This window comes from Ranitomeya imitator, chromosome 1 (genome assembly GCF_032444005.1).
Source record: "Ranitomeya imitator isolate aRanImi1 chromosome 1, aRanImi1.pri, whole genome shotgun sequence".
NCBI classification, from domain to species: domain Eukaryota; kingdom Metazoa; phylum Chordata; class Amphibia; order Anura; family Dendrobatidae; genus Ranitomeya; species Ranitomeya imitator.
This window is the reverse complement of record NC_091282.1, coordinates 545,708,379-545,725,861: the sequence shown is the minus strand read 5'-3', so window position 1 is coordinate 545,725,861 and position 17,483 is coordinate 545,708,379. Positions and strand designations below refer to the sequence as shown.

The window sequence follows — 17,483 nt, the reverse complement described above, 5'->3', positions numbered from 1 at the left end:
TTTCCATAGGTTTACTTGGTACTGTAAACCTGATGGAACACTGCTGCGAATCTGCAGAGGCCAATCCGCTGCGGATCCGCAGCCAAATCCGCACCGTGTGCACATAGCCTAATTCTAAAGGTATGTGCACACGCTGCGGAAAACGCTGTAGATCCGCAGCAGTTTCCCATGAGTTTACAGTTCAATGTAAACCTATGGGAAACAAAAATCGCTGTACACATGCTGCAGAAAAACTGCACGGAAACGCAGCGGTTTACATTCCGCAGCATGTCACTTCTTTGTGCGGATTCCGCAGCGGTTTTACAACTGCTCCAATAGAAAATCGCAGTTGTAAAACCGCAGTGAAATGCGCAGAAAAAACACGTTAAATCCGCCATAAATCCGCAGCGGTTTAGCACTGCGGATTTATCAAATCCGCAGCGGAAAAATCCGCAGAGGACCAGAATACGTGTGCACATACCGAAACCCTAACCCTAACCCTAGCCCTAACCCTAGCCCTAACCCTAACCCTAACCCTAGCCCTAACCCTAACCCTAACCCTAGCCCTAGCCCTAACCCTAACCCTAGCCCTAACCCTAGCCCTATTCTAACATTAGTGGAAAAAAAAAATTCTTTATTTTTTTATTGTCCCTACCTCTGGGGGTGACAAAGGGGGGTAGGGGGGTCATTTATTATTTTTTTATTTTGATCACTGTGATAGATTATATCTCAGTGATCAAAATGCACTTTGAACGAATCTGCCAGACGGCAGATTCAGCGGGCGCACTGCGCATGCGCCCACCATTTTGGAAGATGGCGGCGCCCAGGGAGAAGACGGACGGACCCCGGCAGGATCGGTAAGTATGATGGGGTGGGGGGGAGCACGTGGGGGGAATCGGAGCATGGGGGTGTGGATCGGAACGCGGGAGGGGTGGAACGGAGCACGGGGGGGGGTGGAACGGAGCACGGGGGGTGTGGAACGGAGCACTTGGGGTGGAACGGAGCACGGGGGGGTGGATCGGAGTGCAGTGGGGGTGATTGGAGCACGGGGGAGTGATTGGAGCACGGGGGCGAGCGGACAAGAGCACGGGGGGAGCGGAGCACAGGACGGAGGGGAGCGGGGCAGTGTACCGGACAGATCGGAGGGCTGGGGGGCGATTGGTGGGGTGGGGTGGGGGCACATTAGTGTTTCCAGCCATGGCCGATGATATTGCAGCATCGGCCATGGCTGGATAGTAATATTTCACCAGTTTTAATAGGTGAAATATTACAAATCGCTCTGATTGGCAGTTTCACTTTCAACAGCCAATCAGAGCGATCGTAGCCACGGGGGGGGGGTGAAGCCACCCCCCTTGGGCTAAACTACCACTCCCCCTGTCCCTGCAGATCGGGTGAAATGGGAGTTAACCCTTTCACCCGATCTGCAGGGACGCGATCTTTCCATGACGCCACATAGGCGTCATGGGTCGGATTGGCACCGACTTTCATGACGCCTACGTGGCGTCATGGGTCTGGAAGGGGTTAAAAACAATATTTACCCTTTAACCTTGGGTTGTTCATACACTTTTTAGGACACAAGTGCTACTGTATATATATCTTTGAGTGGACCATGTGATGAGACTACCTTATCTGATTGTATTTAAGTTTTTAACCCCTTTGCCCTGAAGGCTGTTTTCACCTTCCTGACCAGGCCAATTTTTACAATTCTGACCACTGTCCCTTTATGAGGTCATAACACTGGAACGCTTCAGCGGATCCCGGTGATTCGTAGATTTTTTTCTTGTGACATATTGTACTTTATGATTTTGAACCCACATGTGTTTCACAAATGTTTATAACTAGTGATGAGCGAGTATACTCGTTGCTCGGGTGATCTCCGAGTATTTGTTAGTGTTCATAGATTTAGTTTTTGTGGCCTCAGCTACATGATCTACGGCTGCTAGACAGGCTGAATACATGTGAGGAATGCCTGTTTGTTAGGGAATCCTCACATGTGTTCAGTCTCTGGTCTCCGGTCCTCTCAAGACCTCCTTCTATCCTCCACACTTATTCGCTCCTCATCCAATCGCCTCCAAGACTTCTCCCAAATATCCCCCATCCTCTGGAATTCTTTGCCCCAACACGTCCGACAATCAACTACATTCGGATCCTTCAGACGGAACCTGAAAACCCATCTCTTCGGGAAAGCCTACAGCCTGCACAGACCCAGCTGCCTCCTCATCACTACCGAAGCTTCCGCCTCACCAACACCGGAGCTCCTGCAACCCTCAACCTATTGTCTCCTTCCCCATAATCCTGTAGAATGTAAGCCCGCAAGGGCAGGGTCCTCGCCCTTCTGTATCAGTCTGTCATTGTTAGTTTGTTTACTGTAAGTGATATCTGTAACTTGTATGTAACCCCTTCTCATGTACAGCACCATGCCATTAATGCTGCTATATAAGTAAATAATAATAATGTGTTCAGGCTGTCCAGCAGCTGTAAATCATGCAGCTGCGCTGCCAAAAACTAAATCTCCAAGCACTAACAAATACTCGGAGATCACCCAAGCGTGCTCGGGAAAACCCGAGCAACGATTATAAAACCCCTGGCAAAAATTATGGAATCACCGGCCTTGGAGGATGTTCATTCAGTTATTTAATTTTGTTAAAAAAAAGCAGATCACAGACATGGCACAAAACTATAATAATTTCAAATGACAACTTTCTGGCTGTAATAAACACTAAAAGAAATCAAGAACAAAAAATGTGGTAGTCAGTAATGGTTACTTTTTTAACCAAGCATAGAGGAAAAATTATGGAATCACTCAATTCTGAGGAAAAAGTATGGAATCATAAAAAACAAACAAAAAAAAACACTCCAAAACAAAAGTATTTTGTTGCACCACCTCTGGCTTTTATAACAGTTTGCAGTCTCTGAGGCATGGACTTAATAAGTGTCAAACAGTACTCTTCATCAATCTGGCTCCAACTTTCTCTGGTTGCTGTTGCCAGATCAGCTTTGCAGATTGGAGCCTTGTCATGGACCATTTTCTTCAACTTCCACCAAAGATTTTCAGGGGTTGTACTCGCTGATCACTATTTATAACATTAAGCTGCGAAAATAGAAAAAAAAAAAAAAAAAACATTTTCCAGCAAAAATCTTTTTGAGCTCCAATGTTTGTATTTTAACAAGGGTAACAGGAGAAATGGCCCCCAAAATATGTTGCACAATTTCTCCTGTGTTCACTGATACCCCATATGTCATCGAAAACTACTTTTAGGGACAGTGCAAAGCTCAGAAGCAAAGTAGTAACGCCATATTACAGTGCAGATTTTGCTGCACTTGTTTGAGGGTGCCATGTCACATTGGCAGAGCCCCTGAAGTGCCAGAACAGCAGACCCCCCATAAGTGACCCTATTTGACAAAATAAACCTCCCAATGAATTCATCTAGGGTGCAGTGACTATACTGACACCACAAGTGTGTCACAGACTTTTATACCATTGAGCAATGAAGATAAAATAATTTACATGGTTGCCACCAAGATAGTTTGCATGTTGGATCATGGGGTGTACATGGAGCCTTGATCTCACTTTTATTTGGATTAAGTCCAGTGCAAATCCAGTGTTTTTTCCATCATATTTCATTAATAGCGCTATATAGGTGAGTAAAATAAATAAATAAAATAAATGTTTTTCACTATGCCCTTAACAATCTACACTAGTTATTCGTACTCTTTTCATATAGGATTGCAAACAATGACTATGAATGACTATTAGGCTGCCATCACACTATCAGTATTTGGTCAGTATTTTACATCAGTATTTGTAGCCAAAACCAGGAGTGGAACAAATAGAGGAAAAGTATAATAGAAACATCTGCACCACTTCTGCATTTATCACCCACTCCTGGTTTTGGCTACAAATACTGATGTAAAATACTGACCAAATACTGCTAGTGTGATGGCAGCCTCAGTCAGATAATAGTTTGCATAGAATCCATTTCACATCTAATTGGTAACACGTATATAATTTTGTTAATTTAACCTTAATGTTAAAAGCATAACAAATTTAACTCGTGGCTGATCTTGAAAATGTTTAACTTTGGGCACAAAGCGCAGTACATGAATTTGCCCAGCAGACGGTAGTAGCGAGCTGTATAGACATGCCATGTTGGGCCTATGCAGTTGTAAGCAGGATGCAAACTTGTGCTCTCAGAAATTTCAAGCTCCTTTTTCCCACAGCTAAGTACGATTGTTGTAGGTGTCTGAAAGGTTTGGAGATTTTTCATCCGTATGTGCATTTTTTGAGGGCCGTGTGGCATTCTTTTTATATATTATCAGTTAAAAAAATAATACAAGGCCAAATACATTTTCTATGTTAATAATTGTAAAAGATGTTTGTTTTTTTTCAAAACCATTGAGATTATTTAGCGAATTTGAGATAAAAAATGGATCAGAGAAGCGCATGCTGTCATATTTTACATGTGGGCCATTGAACTACCCCATTTACTATCTTTGATCTGTGTGGTCCACTTGACAAAGGGACAGCATACAGACTGAAAATGGGGTGCATTCATACAACTATATATTACTGTATATAATGTACGTCTGTGTACATGTCTGTAATGTCTGTCTGAACCACAGGTCTCCTGAACCAACCTAACAGTCTCATATATGGTTCGTAATAACCAGCAAACCACCCAACTTTGGTCTTGATAAAACACCGTGGACCTACACCAGCAGATGACATGGCTCCCCAAACCATCACTGATGGTGGCTACTTCACCCTAGACATTGGAAATCAAGGTCCCAGATTCTGGAGGAAGAGTGGAGAGACCACAATCCAAGCTGCTTGAGGTCCAGTGTGAAGTTTCCACAGTCAATGATGGTTTCGGGAGCCGTGTCATCTGCTGGTGTAGGTCCACTGTGTTTTATCAAGAATAAAGTCAGCGCAGCCGTCTACCAGGATATTTTAGAGCACTTCATGCTTCCCTCTGCCTACAAGCTTTTTGGAGATGGAAATTTCATTCTCCAGCAGGACTTGGCACCTGTCCACACCACCAAAAGTACCAATACCTGGTTTAACCCCTTCACCCCCGGAGCTTTTTCCGTTTTTTCATTTTTGTTTTTCGCTCCCCTCCTTACCAGAGCCATAACTTTTTTATTTTTCCGTCAATATGGCCATGTGAGGGCTTATTTTTTGCGGGACGAGATGTACTTTTGAACGATACCATTGGTTTTACCATGCCATGTAACAGAAAACGGGAAAAAAATTCCAAGTGTGATGAAATTGCAAAAAAAGTGCAATCTCACATTTGTTTTTTGTTTGGCTTTTTTGCTAGGTTCACCAAATGCTAAAACTGACCTGCCATTATGATTCTCCAGGTCATTACGAGTTCATAGTCCTAACATGTCTAGGTTATTTTTTATCTAAGTGGTGAAAAAAATTCCGACGTTTGCTAAAAAAAAAAAAAATTGCGCGATTTTCCGATACCCGTAGCGTCTCCAATTTTCGTGATCTGGGGTCAGGTGAGGGCTTATTTTTTGCGTGCCGAGCTGGTGTTTTTAATGATACCATTTTGATGTAGATACATTCTTTTGATCGCCCATTATTGCATTTTAATGCAATGTCGCGGCAACCAAAAAAACGTAATTTTGGCGTTTTGATTTTTTTTCTCGCTACGCCATTTAGTGGTCAAGTTAATCCTTTGTTTTTATTGATAGATCGGGTGATTCTGAACGCGGCGATACCAAATATGTGTATGTTTGATTTTTTTTTAATTGTTTTATTTTGATTGGGGCGAAAGGGGGGTGATTTGAACTTTTATATATTTTTTATTTTTTTTATATTTTTAAACACTTTTTTTTATTTTGGCATGCTTCAATAGCCTCCGTAGGAGGCTAGAAGTATGCACTACACGATTGCCTCTGCTACATAGAGGTGAAATACAGATCACCTCTATGTAGCAGAAATGCAGGTGTACTTTGAACGCCGACCACAGGGTGGCGCTCAAAGCAATCGGCCATCAACAACCATAGAGGTCTCAAGGAGACCTCTGGTTGTTATGGCAATGCACCGCTGACCCCCGATCATGTGACGGGGGTCAGCGGTGCGAGCACTTCCGGCCGTGCGGCCGGGAGCGCTAGTTAAATGCCGCTGTCAGCGCTTGACGGCGGCATTTAACTAGTTAATGGGCGCGGGCGGATCACGATTTCGCTCGCGCTCATTGTGCGCACATGTCAGCTGTACAAAACAGCTGACATGTCGCGGCTTTGTGGTGGGCTCACTGCCGGAGCCCACCTCAAAGCAGGGGATCTGCCAGCTGACGTACTATTCCATCAGCTGGCAGAAAGGGGTTAAAAACAACAGTATCACTGTGCTTGTGGAGCGCCCCCGACACAGGGCCGCGGGTTACTCGGTACTGGTCCTCTGCTGGCTCAGTTCTGGGGATGTCACGGTGGCTGGACCCGGTCCGTGACCCTGCTAAGGGGCGTCCAATGATAGGTGATACGAGTCTGTCAAGGTGTAGTGACGCCACCTGTGGTATTTGGTCAGGATGACCGATGCTGCTTGGGGCCCACTGGGGTGATGTGATGGCAGCTAGATGGTAAACCTTCCCACAGGTGAAGTATGTCCCCAGGGCTTCCCAGTAAGGTGGATGGTGATGGTGTGAGGTGCAGACAATAACGAGGACACAGGGTTGCAGTCTCTTTACCTCTTTACTGAAGACTTCGGGATCCACAATCCAGAGCACAGTTAACAGGGCTGTCTGAGACCGGCCGGTCGAAAGGCACATCCAGAGTTCCCTTTGCAGGTGGAAATTGTTGCCTAGCACTAGCGCCTGTGTGTTGTAGTGCTTCCCTGCTGAGCATTCGGTATAGTCCTCACAACTTCTATTCTCGTTCGTTCTAATTCGTTCCAGTTCTTTCTAGTTCTTTCTGTTCTCCGTCCCCCAGGTATGTTATGGCTAGGACGCACCCGTTTGACGGGTAGGCTCGGAGCTCTTCCGGGACCCTAGAGACGCCCCTCTCCACGCGTTGCCCCCTATGTCTGCTTAGGTGATGTAAGGTAGACAGCCAACCTATAATTAACTGTCCTGCGGTATTTGAAGTAAGGCATGAAGTCAGTTACTTCCTCGGTGTTCCGGGCACCGGCTACGCGCCTCAGTAGGATGTTGCCGTTCTCCGGGCACGATTCCTACTGGCTCTCCTTTGTGCTTGATTTCGTTTCTCACTGTCCACAATATCCTTCGCTTCGTGTCTCTTTCTGAGGATACCGCCGCGGGTAGTGCAGGCGCGGTTCCGTAACGTTCTGTTCTTGTCGCTAGGTACATGTTATGATCCGGTGACCTTGGAGCAGCATGAAAACTTTCACTGGAGTAGGTGGTAACTGTACTGACCGCAAATCCTGATCTTACACCACAACTAGAATTAGCCGTGGGTTGTACCTAACAAATCCTAGACACCTCGTCACAGCCGGAGGACTAAATACCCCTAAAGATGGAAATAGGAATACTATCTTGCCTCAGAGAAGAACCCCAAAGGATAGGCAGCCCCCCACAAATATTGGCGGTGAGTCGGAGAGGAAAAAACACACACAGGCAGAAAAACAGGATTTAGCACAAGAGGCCACACTAGCTAAAATAGGAAAGGATAGGACAGAGTTCTGTGCGGTCAGTATTAAAACCCTTCAAAAAATATCCACAGCAGAATATACAAAAAATTCCTCCATCTAAAGACGTGGGAACGTATATCTGCAACTCCAGAGAATCCTACATTCTGAGCAGGAAAACAATCAAAAAACAAGCACACAGCTGGTGTGCCATAGAAAAAGAAACAGACACTTATCTTTGCTGAAATGGCAGCTAAGCAGGAGAAGCCAGACAGAGATCCATCATATCCCAACAAACATTGACAACTGGCATGGACTAATGAGTCCTGCAAACATAAATACCCCAGTCAGAACTGCAATTAGCAGATACACCTGTCCAAGACTGCAGCCCAGGGACAACTGCGTTACCATCTACAACCACCGGAGGGAGCCCAAAAGCAGAATTCACAACAGTACCCCCCCTTCAGGAGGGGTCACCGAACCCTCACCAGTGCCCCCAGGACGATCAGGATGAGCCAGATGAAAGGCACGAACCAAATCAGCAGCATGGACATCAGAGGCAAAAGCCCAAGAATTATCCTCCTGGCCATAACCCTTCCATTTGACAAGGTACTGAAGCTTCCGCCTCGAAAAACGGGAATCCAAAATCTTCTCAACAACATATTCCAACTCCCCATCAACCAACACAGGGGCCGGAGGATCAACAGAGGGAACAACGGGCTCCACATATTTCCGCAATAAAGATCTATGGAAGACATTATGGATAGCAAAAGAGGCCGGAAGCGCCAGTCGAAAAGACACCGGATTAATAATCTCAGAAATCCTATAAGGACCAATAAACCGAGGCTTAAACTTAGCAGAAGAAACCTTCATAGGAACATTACGGGAAGACAACCAGACCAGATCCCCAACCCGAAGCCGGGAACCAATACACCGACGACGGTTAGCAAAATGTTGAGCCTCCTCCTGAGACAACACCAAATTGTCCACCACATGAGCCCAAATCTGCTGCAACCTGTCCACCACAGAATCCACACCAGGAAAGTCAGAAGGCTCAACCTGCCCAGAAGAAAAATGAGGATGAAAACCAAAATTACAAAAGAAAGGCGAAACCAAGGTAGCCGAACTAGCCCGATTATTATAAAAAGAAACAGACACTTATCTTTGCTGAAATGGCAGCTAAGCAGGAGAAGCCAGACAGAGATCCATCATATCCCAACAAACATTGACAACTGGCAAGGACTAATGAGTCCTGCAAACCTAAATACCCCAGTCAGAACTGCAATTAGCAGATACACCTGTCCAAGACTGCAGCCCAGGGACAACTGCGTTACCATCTACAACCACCGGAGGGAGCCCAAAAGCAAAATTCACAACAGGTACCTGCCAGGTTCCCACACCTGACAGGGACCCCCCTGAATCTTCCCCCTGCAACACCCCCTGCCACGGGATGTTGCCTGAACAAAACCCAGTCAGCTTCTGACTAACTTCCTCTTCAACCCCTAGTTTTACCAGTGTGAGGAGTGGCCTAATAAATAAAACCTTTTGCTCCCCCTAGTGACCGGAGTGTGAAGTGTAATGTGTGCTGGTGATACCTGGTCAGATGAACTCCTTTAGTGCCATCAGATTACCATCACTCCCCTTAGTGGCAGAGCGACACTACTGCAACGACCAGGTCTCTGGGGCGCTGCACTCCCCCCCGGTTAAATCCAGTACTCCTGGACTGGGAAGAAGAACAACAATACATGTTAGCAAAAGACATACAAAATTTTGGAATGCTTGAAACAAGTAATTAGAACAATGCTTCCCTGTATGGGAGGTGAGGACACTTGAACGTTACAAACAAAAACAAGGTTAAATATTTTAAATAGCATTCTGACTATAAATAACTTCTGGTACCCTGCCGGGTATTCTACTAAGTGCAAATTCTGAACAATAATTTAACTTCTCCTTTAAGGGTGTATAGGCTGAACCCACTAAAGGCTTACTATAAAGTACTATAAGGCAAACTCAACTTTTTCTTTTATTTTCTAACTTCACCAATGCAGGACCGCCTAGCTCCTTGGCTGGGCCTACTGTCATTGTTTTTCTATCAGCAACCAACCATCTTCCTATGATTCTCAGGAGGACTCTCTAACCCCTACGGGTTTTAGCAGCAAGTAACAAGAAGAACAAATAGTTAACTATTTACAAGTGCGGGCCTTCGAGGTTTATTCCCGCGACGGTAGGTTGCATGGCACCAGTCGGAAACGCACACTTCCTGCCCGGAAAAGGTCTGTATCCGAACTCTCATCTGATGCCGTATCACCGTTGTGGGTTTGTCTCTCCGGTGTGGTCAAGTCATTAGCAGGTTTGATATGGATGTCAATTTTTACAGCAGATCCTGCAGGAGTAACGATACGCACGGTGGTAGCAGTGCTAGCATCCGCTAGTCCAAATACCAGGGGACGACTGTCGTTAATCTCAGTCACGGCAGTAGAGGGCGCCACAGTAGGCTCATATCGTTGGACATTCTTGGCATACCACCCCTGCTCACCCCGGTGGCGGGTGTAGGTCACATGGTCCCCCCTGCACAAGCTTCGATTAGGGGCCCCACCACGGGACTGAGTTTCCACGTTATAGTTGGCAATAAATATTTCGGTCGGCAGTCCCGGCTCCAGTATAAAGCCCCAACCCCTCTTCGGGTGAAAGGCTAACACTGTCCCTTGTCTCACCGGATCCTTTTTGCCAAGTTTAGTCTTAGATTTCGGTACTTTTTGAGCAGTCTGCTTCGTCTGTTCTCGGTCTGTCCATTGTGTAACTAAGCATTGTCTGTACTGCTCCCAGGTGAGCCCGACGACGTAAGAGCCCTCCTGTCTGGACCCATCTGGCTGGATCCTTGGCGCATCCCACTCAAAGATCATACCCTCGTGACTCACGTCTAACGGCTCGCCTATAGATATCGGTAGCGGGGGCAGTATCCCCTTCATGGCGTAGAGAGTTGTCACCCCAATCTCGGTAACGAAAGGCTGGTCACAGCTGGGATGGGGAGCGGTCACTGGAGCTGGATCGGTCGGTGGGACAGGGTCGCTTTTGGTACCTGCGTCTGATGTGGTTCCACCGATGTTGATCGACTCCGCTGATGAGGACACTGGAGTCTGCTGCGGCTCTGACCACGGCTCTTCCTGTGCGATCTTCTGGCACAGCTCCGACTTCCATTTCTTCGCCATCGCCGACCCCACGTCCGGAGTCGGGTGGTTCGATGCCTCCTCCGGCACCTCCAGGAAGTCCGGGTCCCCCTGTGGCGGCAAGCCCTGGTTCGGCTCCGCTGGGTTGCAGTGATCATGAGTCAATTCGTCGTCGCTCAGGCACCCGCTGGTCGTCATCTCCGCTCCTTGATCTACGGTAGCATGCACACGAGGCTCCTCCATTTCCTGGGGTTTGAGCTCCTGCATTCCTGAGCTCGTCATCCTGCAGCCGAAGTCGGAGGGGGCGGTCACTACTTTAGGCGCCGCTTTCACGATCTCCTCCCATGGCACGCCCTCCTTCTTTTCCTGCGCTCCTCGTGGCACAGCAATGGCGGCGGTTTTGGTGGGAATCATGCGACAATCAGCAATACACAGTCCTTGCAATAAATCACGGTTCAAGCACAGTTCAATCACAGTTCCAAGGCACACATGACCTGATTCTTCAGGCTTAAGTACAATCCTGTTCGTGACGCCAAGTTGGAGCGACCCCAGACGCAGGGCCGCGGGTTACTCGGTACCGGTCCTCTGCTGGCTCAGTTCTGGGGATGTCACGGTGGCTGGACCCGGTCCGTGACCCTGCTAAGGGGTGTCCAATGAAAGGTGATACGAGTCTGTCAAGGTATTGTGACGCCACCTGTGGTATTCGGTCAGGATGACCGATGCTGCTTGGGGCCCACTGGGGTGATGTGATGGCAGCTAGATGGTAAACCTTCCCACAGGTGAAGTATGTCCCCAGGGCTTCCCAGTAAGGTGGATGGTGATGGTGTGAGGTGCAGACAATAACGAGGACACAGGGTTCCAGTCGCTTTACCTCTTTACTGAAGACTTCGGGATCCACAATCCAGAGCACAGTAACAGGGCTGTCTGAGACCGGCCGGTCCAAAGGCACATCCAGAGTTCCCTTTGCAGGTGGAAATCGTTGCCTACCACTAGCGCCTGTGTGTTGTAGTGCTTCCCTGCTGAGCATTCGGGATAGTCCTCACAGCTTCTATTCTCGTTCGTTCTAATTCGTTCCAGTTCTTTCTAGTTCTTTCTATTCTCCGTCCCCCAGGTATGTTATGGCTAGGACGCACCCGTTTGACGGGTAGGCTCGGAGCTCTTCCGGGACCCTAGAGACGCCCCTCTCCACGCGTTGCCCCCTATGTCTGCTTAGGTGATGTAAGGTAGACAGCCAACCTATAATTAACTGTCCTGCGGTATTTGAAGTAAGGCATGAAGTCAGTTACTTCCTCGGTGTTCCGGGCATCGGCTACGCACCTCAGTAGGATGTTGCCGTTCTCCGGGCACGACTCCTACTGGCTCTTCTTTGTGCTTGATCTCGTTTCTCACTGTCCACAATATCCTTCGCTTCGTGTCTCTTTCTTAGGATACCGCCACGGGTAGTGCAGGCGCGGTTCCGTAACGTTCTGTTCTTGTCGCTTGGTACCTGCAAGGTTCCCACGCCTGACAGGGACCCCCCTGAATCTTCCTCCTACAACACCCCCTGCCACGGGATGTTGCCTGAACAAAACTCAGTCAGCTTCTGACTAACTTCCTATCCAACCCCTAGTTTTACCAGTGTGAGGAGTGGCCTAATAAATAAAACCTTTTGCTCCCCCTATTGGCCGGAGTGTGAAGTGTAATGTGTGCTGGTGATACCTGGTCAGATGAACTCCTTTAGTGCCATCAGACGTACCATCACTCCCCTTAGTGGCAGAGCGACACTACTGCAACGACCAGGTCTCTGAGGCGCTGCACTTGAATGGCCAGCAAACTCGCCTGACCTTAACCCCATAGAAAATCTATGGGGTATTGTCAAGTGAAAGATGAGACACCAGATCAACAAAGCAGATGAGCTGGAGGCTGCTATCAAAGCAACCTGGGCTTCCATAACATCTCAGCAGTACCACAGGCTGATCGCCTCCATGCCACGCCACATTAATGCAGTAATTGATGCAATAGGAGCCCCGGCCAATGACTGAGTGCATTTACTGAACATACATTTCAGTAGGCCAACATTTCGGGTTTTAAATAAATTTTTCCAGCTGGTGTTATAAAGTATTCCAATTTACTGAGTTAATGACTTTGGGGCTTTCATTGGCGGCAAGCCATAATCATCAACATTAACAGAAATAAACACTTGAAATAGATCACTTTGTTTGTAATGACGCTATATAATATATGAGTTTCTCTTTTTGTATTGAAGAAATGAAATAAATTAACTTTTTGATGATAATTTAATATTGTGAGAAGCACCTGTATGTGTATATGTGTATATATCTATTCTATTTATTCTATTCTAACCAGTCAGTGTGATATTACTATATGCGGCACGTTAATTGCCGGCTTTTCAAAAGACACCTGTGTGTAAAAATTGGACAGTACTCGCATGGTTTGAGTGATGTGCGATTTTTTTTTTAATCTCACCTATAGGTTTGCATTGGCGAGTCTCGGTGACAATTGCAGCATGCTGTGATTTTACACGCTGAATACGCCCGAGAAAATAAAGGGTGATGTGAGCTGCCCTATAGATTAACACTGAGCCTAGTGATATGCGATGTTTTCTCTCATAGCACTCGGCCGTATTGTACGGTAGTGTGACCCCGGCCTTATTCACACACTTGCCTGAATCCAAAGACTATGGGGCAGATTTATCAATTCAGTTTATTTTTAGGCTTAGATATGTTTGATAAAGTAAGTGCATCTTTAATGCCCCATATAAGTTGGCTTACTCTATGCCAGAAATTCACAAGAAAAGCTAAGAAACCCCCTTCCTCCTTACGCTATGTCGCACCTTTGTCAGCCAGGCCATGCAGCCTTACAGGACAGGGTGCAGAAAGGATAAATATGGTGTAGGACACGAAAAACAGTTTTAGGGGCATAGTAAATATCCCCCTCTGTGTTGAGTGATTACTTGTTTCCGTTCATTATTACTGTTCAAATAATTATAGGCAACTGCTAAGAAAAGTTTTCAGTACATGCATTTCATCATTGTCCTTTGTAATCTGTTTCGTAATTTGATTTCAGCCAAATTGTTACCTATATGATAAGATGCCGGGATGCACGAGAGAGTTTGACCCTGTCTGTGGAACAGATGGACATACCTATTCCAACGAGTGTATGCTGTGCTCCTCAAACAGGTAATTGCTAAGGTTATGTCCATACGTTGTGTTTTTGCTGTATTTTCTTAATGCAAATTTTAAGCTGCATTTTACACTGCCAGAAAAACCTATGAGATTTCAGAAATCTCATGTGCACACCTTGGTTTTATTTTCCTGACTGAATTAGAAAACTGCGTATTTGCAGCATTTTTTTTTACTCATTGGTAATAATGGGTAAGTGCAAAAAAGCAGGTGTCAGGTTTTGGTGCAAAAAACCTGAAGGAAGTTGCATCATGCTCTTTGGTGGGCACTAAACTATCAGCATGCACAAGAGACAACAAAAACGCAGCAAAAAATGGCAGATTTGAGCAAGTTTTGTCTGCAGGAAAAAAAAACGCAGCAAAACTGCAACGTGTGAACAAAGCCTAAATGTATGTGTTTTAGAGGACCTGCCACTAGGGATGGGCGAACCTGTAAAGTTCTGGACCCGTACTGAACACAAGGTCCCGAACACGGGTTTCCATGGGAAACCTGTGTTACTGTTTGGGTCCAGTTTGGGCTGTAAGGTTATGTGCGTAGAATGGTCCTCTGCGGATTTTTTCCGCAGCAGATTTGATAAATCCGCAGGGCAAAAACACTGCGTTTTTCCTGCAGATTTATAGCGGATTTACCGCGGATCAGCGATGTCCCGGACTGCAGTAACCCGGAGACATGCGCACAGGGACCCCAAAGGGAAAAACAATAAGTGGATCAAGTGCTATCATCCCCTATTAATCTTATACTGTGTATCATAGAACAGGAGCAGTATGTGCATATTAAATATTCTACAACATATGACAGTGTCTATATTTGACTGCTCACAGAATAAGTATTTACAAATCCATGACAAATAGATAACAGTGCACATATATAAAAATACAAATACCTACATATATAATGACAATACATCTATAAAGACGAACATTATCATAAAAAACACCAAACAAAAGACTGGGAGACGAGGACATATGACGGCAGCATTCATTTCAGGGATGGCCCAAAAGGATCTTTCTTAATTCACCCATTCAAGTCGAAGTACATGTTCCTTTTTGAGACTAAAGATAATACATAATACAAAATACAACATTAATAACAAATTTAAAAAAATAGACACGCAAAACATTAAAACAAGGAGAATAAGTCTGAAGAAATTTCAATCTATAAAAATGAACTAAAACTGAGTTGTTCATTAAGACCTGCCGGGGTCACGGTATCAAGTACCACAATCCAACGGCATTCTCTTTGAGCTATTACACGCTATGTGTCACCTCCTCTAATGCCGGTACGAATCCTGTCAATTCCCCAAGCTCGTAGGTAGTAATAAGAAGTTTACACAATGACTTTGCCGTATCTGATTGGTAGGGCTCATGGGTAAAGTAAAGGTAGCATCTATGCCATAACCCCGTTGTGGTTCCAGCATGACCAAAGCTCCACCGACCTGCAACTGGCCAATGACTATATTGATGAGACACAAAATCAGGCAGCTATAGGTCATCGCAGTGGGCAGAGTTCCATCCACACACAACCAGTCACACAGTCTCACCCTACACTAAGCCCTCAGTCCTTTACATTAGATGCTCTTCTTATCACAAGTCCTTTACACATGGTCTAAAACAGGACCTCCAGTTGACCATCATAAAGCAGATTTGCATCTCAAATGAAGAAAAATGTACTACGACAACTTAGCATTGACTTTACAAGTGCCCAAGCAATTACTTAGTGGTATGTCGGTAGTAATGGATTGCATTCAAGTGGGCAGCGTTTCCAGTCTTGGCAGTGCTTGGTAACAATGTCAATATTTAGGAGATCTGAGTACTTAATGACAAGTCAATATTATGCTGGCTCTAAAAGGATAATATTGTGAAACTTATTTGTTTTCTCCACAGAAACAATCGACAGAAAGTTCAAGTTAAATGGAAAGGCGAATGCTGATGTGCTCCTATCACATCTCAGAGAGCTTCAGAAACCGTCTTTTCTTTTACAGCAATGATCACTTTTAATCGCATGAAAAATAAATCCTGAGCAAATCCAATACAAGATATAGTGACTGTATTGTTGTATGCAAAGTATACACAGTTGAAATAGTTCTTAAATATTATGCAAATAAGTTTCAGCCCTAAATTGATTATTAAAGAAGATTTGTAACTGGTTGAGTTTTCCAGAACATATATCCTCATGCTTCTATTTCTAAATATCCATCAATTACTTTCATATTATTTTTTTTTTTAATTTATATAATGCATATAATTAATACTAATATATATAATTTGGTAACAAAATATAAAAACAAAAGTTGGTGGCATGAAAAGGAAAGGACTAGAAAAACTTTCTGAATTATACTAATGCATTTCCAAATATGGATTAAAATTACAGAGGAGAAGTATTGTTATAGAGGAAAGCAAGCTTTACAGCCCAGCAAAATAATAACTTAGTGAACACATTTAACCCCTTTCTGCCATCAGAAGGAATAGTACGTCTGATGCCAGTACACCCGCTTTGATGCAGGCTCCCGCATCAAAGCCAGGACATGTCATTTGTTTTGAACAGCTGACATGTGCCCGCAATAGGTGCGGGAGGTATCGCGATCCGCCTGCACCTATTAACTAGTTAAATGCCGCTGTCAAACGCTCCCGAAACAATCATTGATTGTGGATACTTCTGTCAGTGGAAACATAGGGGGGCTTCCACTTTTCTGGTAGTACAATGGCTCTGGAAAAGCGCTATGGCTCCTGACCCCCCCAAAAGAAATCCATCAAATTCTGCTCTACCAAATCCAAATGCCTTCCTCCCTTCTGATCCCCACAGTGTGCCTAAACTGCAGTTAGCATCAACATGTTTGGCTTTTCAGTAGCTATGTGAACTTGCTTAATTTATGGGGTCCATGTCTCCAGAAGCATGAGCTGGTCACAACATACTGGGCACTACAATGGCAGATTTGCAATTTTCACTCAGCAGCATCCATTGCTGCTTTGTTCTGGAAAATATCCATGGAGTCAAAATTGTCAGTACTAGTGATGAACAAATATACTCGTTGCTCGGATTTTCCCAAGCATGCTCGGGTGGTCTCTGAGTATTTATGACTGCTCGGAGATTTAGTTTTCATCGCCTCAGCTGAATGATTTACAGCTACTAGCCAGCCTGAGTACATGTGGGGGTTGCCTGGTTGATAAGGAATCCCCACATGTATTCAAGCTGGCTAACAGATGTAAATCATTCAGCTGCGGCAATGAAAACTAAATCTCCGAGCACTAAAGAATACTCGGAGGACACCGATATTCGCTCATCACAAGTCAGTACGCCTGTAGATAAATTTCAAGAGGGGTATAATTTCCAAAATGTGGTCATTTGAGGGGGGATTCTACTCTTTTAGCACTTATGGGCTCTGTATATGGAGTCCGCAAACTATTTACAATAATTTGTTCTACGTAAGTCAAATAGCTATCCTTCCCTTCCGAATCTCGCAGTGTGGCTAAGCAGTAATGTACAGCCACGTATGGGGTATTGCCAAGTTCAGCAGAAATTGTGACATATTTTGGTGCCATATTTATCCATTTACCTATGTGAAAA

The 17,483-nt window shown here is 45.3% G+C and overlaps 1 protein-coding gene across 1 annotated transcript in view; it reads left to right on the top strand.

Annotated features, from left to right (window-relative positions):
- Positions 1 to 16,060, top strand: part of LOC138657925 (trypsin inhibitor ClTI-1-like) — a 43,692-nt gene extending 27,632 nt beyond the window's left edge. Inside the window, exons 3-4 of the mRNA XM_069745525.1 lie at positions 13,804 to 13,916; positions 15,803 to 16,060. Coding sequence (XP_069601626.1) covers positions 13,804 to 13,916; positions 15,803 to 15,848 — 159 coding nt within the window. The 3' untranslated portion in view covers positions 15,849 to 16,060. The remainder of the gene's footprint in view (positions 1 to 13,803; positions 13,917 to 15,802) is intronic.
- Positions 16,061 to 17,483: the final 1,423 nt, after the last annotated feature.